General features: G+C 47.9%; 1 protein-coding gene across 1 annotated transcript in view; it reads left to right on the top strand.

The window, feature by feature from the left end:
- The first annotated feature begins 5569 nt into the window (after positions 1 to 5569).
- The window catches only part of SLC5A11 (solute carrier family 5 (sodium/inositol cotransporter), member 11), a 35941-nt gene continuing 35274 nt past the window's right edge, over positions 5570 to 6236 (top strand). Inside the window, exon 1 of the mRNA XM_004691711.2 lies at positions 5570 to 5707. Within this exon, the coding sequence (XP_004691768.1) occupies positions 5573 to 5707 (135 nt within the window). The 5' untranslated portion in view covers positions 5570 to 5572. The remainder of the gene's footprint in view (positions 5708 to 6236) is intronic.

Genomic DNA, 6236 nt, shown 5'->3' with positions numbered 1-6236 from the left:
CATCCACGCTTCCTCGCAGTTCACACTGGGGTGCACTCCCAACATCTTTCCACTTTTTCCCCAGGCATCTATTTCCGGGGGGGGGGGATGCTGACGCAGTTAGAATCAGACTGAGGCTCCATCATCTTCCATCCATTTCCCTCATCTCTGTCTCCCTCTGTGTCTCTTTCTGTGTCCCCAGGAGCATGTTTGATGTTCTCTGGCAAATACGCCTGCATCCTGCCAAAATCCTTCCTACTCTTTTGCACCGTGGAATGTACTTAATATACACAGATGGTTTTCTGCTATAGACCTTGGTCCGTTGGCTTCTTTTTCTCGCATTATGAACTGCTTGAGATCCGCAAAAGCTGGAGCTGTGGACCCACCACCAGTGGGGCAGACACGCGGGAGCCAGGCGCACAGGGAGTGGAAAATCCCCGGGAGCCGGCTAATTATGTAACCATGGAAAAGGGTGAGCCTTGGCCGCCTGCTTGCTGAGTTTCCTTTGTTCTTTGGCCAGTGGGGACCTCAGGGCCAGGGTCTTGCAAACAAAGCTGCTGTTGTAACACCCACTTTGCAGACTCGTCACCCTCCCCTCCCCGAGGGGTGGCAGACCCACCCCAGCGAGGCTCAGAGGCCATGCAATGGACAGTGGGTGTGTGGGGTCATTGCACCCTGTGGCTCTGGACACACCCTGTGCTAGAAGGCAGGGTGAGGACCTGAGATGATGGGCCAGGTCCACTTTGTCACCACTTTGTCCTCTGTGTTGACACAGCGCGGAGGCCTAATAAATGGGGCTCCATTGAGTCCTCAGGGCCCAGCACAGAGCCTGGAGCACAGCTGGCACTTAAGGACTTTGTGGAGATGAACAGAGAAAGGGAGAGAAAGAGAGAAAAGGAGAAGAGGCCAGGAGGAAGGGAGGACAGCTGAGCTGGGACGACTTACACGCAGCTGCGTCCGGCCCTGGCGCCCACTGTGACTGCGAAGCAGGGCCCAGCCTGCTCCCTGTCACTCTCACGCTTCTCATTCCCACCTGTGCAATGAAGCGATGGAGTGGTCTCACCTGCCGGCGAGCGTGAGCCTAGAGGGCAGATGTGAGGGTGCTCCAGACCTGGCATGTCAGCAAAGCGCTCCTGGACTGCTGTGGAGGGGCTCGCGGGGGGCTCTGTGTGAGCTGGGCTCAGCCAGGCCTCTGGAGCCCCGGCCCACCTCCTTGGGACTTGGGAAGGGCTTGGCGTTGGTGCCAGCCTGCTCGATGGGTGATGAATGACTTGTTTATCTGCTCCCACCCCTCCTGGTGCCTGGCAGGCAGAGGCCAGGGAGTGGGGGGGAGGCAGGGAGGAGGGGCTGGAAAGGGGTGGGAGTGGGGGACAGGCTCAGACCCTGGCATTTCCTCCCTCCAGCCCTCCCTCCCTTCTTCCCTTTCATCCCTGCTGGTTCTAGAACACTCTGCTCTACCTCCCAATTTAGCATCAATCTCCCCCTTAGCTGCATCCTAAGTGCCCAGGACTCATGTCCCCCAAACTGCCCATTTGGAGGCAGCAGGTTTAAATGTTCACATCAGACAGATCTTGACCACATCACAGTCCCGACTGTGGGGCTCACCGGCGGCCGGCTCGCCACTCCCTAGCCTGTGAAAGATGCTGAGAACATACAAGTAAGAGGGGCTCCACCGTCCTCCCCAAGGCTTCGGCGTCTCCTTTCCCGGCTGACCCTCCCCTGTGCGGTGCTTCTCCAGCCCGGGAAGAGGCCCCTCCGGCCCTCCCTCTGCCTGCTCCCTGCGTGGGCTGGTTCCAACAATCCCCAGCAAGTTGTGAACATTCCCATTTTACAGATGACAGTGCTCATAAAATCTAGACCCGCGAGGCTCCGAGGGGTGAGGGGTGACCTGGCTTCTGCTCCATGCCGCTGCGCCAGTTCCGGAGGGCTGGATGGCCCCGCGCCAGCAAGCCTGTTTCCCCTCCCTTCCTTCCAGCTTTTTTCCTCCATAAATGCTACAGGCCAGTGGTTGCTTAGATCTTCTCTTCTGTGGACAGGGCGACCTAATCCCACGTTTGAGAAGCGCTATGGATCCTCTCAGCCGAAGAGTAAGACCCAGCCTTAAGCTCTCCTTGGCACGGGGTGGAAGCGTAAAGGTCATTGTGCGCCCCCTAGAGGCAAGTCCTGTGAGTGGACTTTTAGGTGCTTTTCGGCTTCGAAGGTGGCGGCCCTCGCTCAATTCAGGGGATATCTGTGGGTGTCACAACAAGGGGGACAGTTCCATTGGTATCTATTGGATAGCTGCTGCAGGAGCTGCTACTCATCCTGCAATGCACAAGACAGGCCCCGCCACAAATTACCCGGTCCGCCATGTCATTAATGAAGAAAAGAAACCTGCCCCAAGAACAAGGGTTATTATGCAGGTGATCAGGCCATCCCCATCTTTGGGCAACTCTGATAAGAAGCAGAAAATTGTCCCCCAATTCTCCCTCTCATTCGTTTGCCCTGTTGACTCTAGAATCTAGAATCACCTATTGATTCTAACCCCAATTTTTCTCAAATTCACTCTCGTGAGTCTTTATCTCATCTGCATTATTATAAAATAATCTTCCTGCCCCAATGATATTAGGGCATGACTGGCATTCAGTGTGTGAAGTCCAGAAATGCTAAGCACCCTGAAATGCACAGAACTGCCCCAAAAAGACTTTCAGATTTCTCACCAGATACTCAAGTGGGCAAAAAAAAAAAAAAACAACAAAAACAAAAACAAAAAATAAAAACATCATGTTGAGACAAGACCTCCAGTCCACAGAAAACACAAAGTGTTGAGGGTTTTAAATATATATATATATATACTTTAAGATTTATTTATTTATGCTTACAGAATGGGAGAACAGGCCAGAGATGTGGTGGGTGAGAGGATTCACCAGAGACAGAGTGGGGACCAAAACAGGCAGATCTGCTAAAATACACTGCTGAGGGGAGCAGCAGGCAGGTCAGGAAAGGTCTACCACACCACGTGGGTCAGCTTCCTGGCTGGGGATTGAACTCATGCTACAGTGGCTTTGGAGAGCTTCATAATGCGGTGTTTTAACCATTGAGCCACCAGGGAGAGCCCATTAAAAATATTTTTTTAAGGCCCTCCCTGGTGGCGCAGCGGGTTAAAGCACTGCACTGAGAAGCTAAAGCCACTTCCGCTGAGTTCGATTCCCGCCTGCCCGGGAGGTGACCACATGGCGTGGCAGACCTCTCCTGACCCGCCCGCTGCTCCCCTCAGCAGTGTGCTTCGTCAATCTGCCTGTTCTGCTCCCCACTCTGTCTCTGGTGAAGCCTCTCACCGCCCCGAGCCTCTTGCCTGTACCCCAGCTCTGTATGCATAAATAAATAAATCTTTAAAAAAAATATATATTTTTTTAAATGTACCTTTAAAAAAATTTTTATACCACATTGCAGATGTGTCTTAAGTGATAAGCATGATATATTATAGTACCTACTTGAACTTCTTCATGACATTTAAAGATTTATGCATGCATGCATGCAAGAACTGGGGTACAGGCCAGAGGTGCGGGGTGTGGGAGGATTCACCAGAGACAGAATGGGGAGCAGAACAGGCAGAATGACTGAAATACCCTGCTGAGGGGAGCAGTGGGCAGGCCAAGAGAGGTCTGCCATGCCATGTGGGTCCGCTCCTTGGCCAGGGACAGAACCTCATGCTGCAGTGGTTTCTGATAGCTTGATAGCACTGAGACTTTAACACCTGTGCCACGAGGTAGGTTCCTTCCTCTTATTCTTACCTAAATACTCAGGAAAGTGTCTAGTGGTTCCTTAAACATGACATGCTTATTCATACCTCAGATATGTAGACATTGTTGTCTTCTTGTGGAAGTTTATTCCATCTTTTCTCATCCATATAGGACCAACTTCTCATTTTTCAAAAATTCCTCCATGTCAAAGTTAGGTGGCCCTAACTTTGTAGAAAATAATAGTAATAGTAGTGGCAGTAATTTACCGAACACAACCATGTAAGTCACTGTTTCTAACACATCAGAGGTACCAGTTCACAGAAATCTATGAAATAGAAACTCTCACTGCTCTATTTTGCTACTTGAAAAGTGAAGAGTTAGAGAAGTTAGGGAGTTCGTCTGTGTTGTCAGAGTTGCTAATGGTGAAGCCAGCTGCAAAGTCCCCAAGTCTGAATCCTTAATGCACAAGTCTTATGCATTATGTGAAACATAACAGACTTGCTAATATCTGCAAGTGTATTTTTCCATCACTGGACACTATGCCAGAGGACAGGAACTGAGTCTTTTCATTCTGGAGCCTCCAGAGGCGGACACCCTGAGAATGGAGTCACATCTTAACAGAAGAACAAATTAATCCCCAAATCACATAGTCCAAAATGACCCACATGTGTTTTGTCAGCTTCTGATTGCTGTTAGAACAAATAACCACATACTTGGGACTTAACACAATATGTGTTTATCATTTTAGAATTCTGGAAATTAGAACTTCTAAACAGATTTTAATGGAACAAAATCAATATGAAAAAGAGACTAAATTCCTTCTGGAAGCTTTGAGAAGAATCCATTTACTTGCCTCTTCCAGACTTTGCATTCCTTGGCTCACGGCCCTATTATTCCCTCTTCACAATCAGCAATACTGAACCCAATCCTTCTCATGCTGCCATTTCTCTGGTTCTTGTTTCTGATCTCCCACTTTCAAGGATTCTTGTGTTTGCAGTAGGTCCACTCAGATACTCCAGGATAATCTCCTTATTTTAAGGAGAGTGGGCTAGCAATTTTATTTCCATCTACAAAGTTAATTACCCCTTTCCAAGAAACTTAACATATGTGCAAGTTCTGGGAATTTGGTTGTAAACATTTTTAAAGGGGTCATTATTCTGCCAGTATTGGAAACCCTTAATTTACCCACAGAAGGGAGTTTAGTGAGAAAAAATTTGGGAGAGTTGTTTCAAAGCATGGATTCCAGAGCAACATTAATTGCCTCCAAATCCCAGATTCACTACATAGCTTCTTTGTAAAATGGGAGTTAGTATAATAATGTCTACTTTGCAGGTTTGTGAATACCTAAAAGGATGCCTGGCATGGGCTAGGTGTTAATTAAATAGGGCAATTTTATGGGCATGTTCAGCATTGAAACAAGGTTTTAATGTCTGACTGAGCCTCAGTGAAATCACTAGCTTAACTAACCTCATCCAGCTGGAGGTCCCTGGGGAGAGATTTAACTGGGTAGTCCCACTTTTCTGTCATTCCTGGAAATTAACTTACTAAATGAAAGAGGGTGATAAAATAATCAGTGCTATCTTTTGTTTATATTGTGCTATGTGGGCAGTTGAATTAGTAAAAATGAATTATAACTTGAGGTGACCTCATTGTAAATATTTGCTGAATTAATGAGTGAACAGATGGATGGACAGAAGGATGGATGGATTTGCCTTCCTGAGATGCGTCTCCACCAAACATGCCTCCAAATGTGCCCTCTTACTTGGATACTCCAAGGAGGCAGCCATGGAGAAGTGAGAAGAGTGGCTCCAAGTTCTGGCATCTGACGAACTTTTGCACTTCTTCAGGACGGGGACAGGCCATTCAGCACCATGGAGAGCAGCCCCAGCAGCCCTCAACCCACACAGTCAGATCCACTGGAGGCCTTTCCCCAAAGGAGCCTGGAGCCAGGTGACATAGCAGTGCTGGTTCTGTACTTCCTCTTTGTCCTGGCTGTTGGACTGTGGGTAAGCCGGGTGGGAGAGTGGTGAGGGCAGGGGGAGGGGGAGGAACTGTCTGGTCAGAGGTCCTGAGCCACGCCCAACACTTGGAAAATAAGAGTGAGTTAGAGAGGGACATGGGAGAAAGGAATAGAGGGAAGGAGGGAGAAGGAAAGTGGGGAGAGATACTTATATGTCCTGTTACTGGATATGTTACCTATTTTATAGATAAGGAAACTGAGACTCAAGGAATTTACATTAGTAAGTCCATGATTTTTCTATAAGGTTTTATTTTAAGAGCACTACAGTCACATCGTTCGAAAGTAAAAACAACTTAAAATGACATACAGAAAAAGTCTCGCTGCTATCCTTTCCTCTACAAGTAACTGCTGCTGTTAACTTTTTAGTATATCAGTACATGCTTTCAAGGTCTCTTATGCAAATACAAGCAAACATCAATATGCATGTCTCTCTTAAATAGAAGGTAGCAGCTTATAATATATACTGTTTTTTTATCTTACTATTTTTTAGTTACCTTAGATATCATAGGATATAC

The sequence above is a fragment of the Condylura cristata genome, unplaced genomic scaffold (genome assembly GCF_000260355.1).
Source record: "Condylura cristata isolate star-nosed mole 26May11 unplaced genomic scaffold, ConCri1.0 scaffold00032, whole genome shotgun sequence".
NCBI lineage: Eukaryota > Metazoa > Chordata > Mammalia > Eulipotyphla > Talpidae > Condylura > Condylura cristata.
This window is presented reverse-complemented; position numbering and strand designations above follow the sequence as displayed.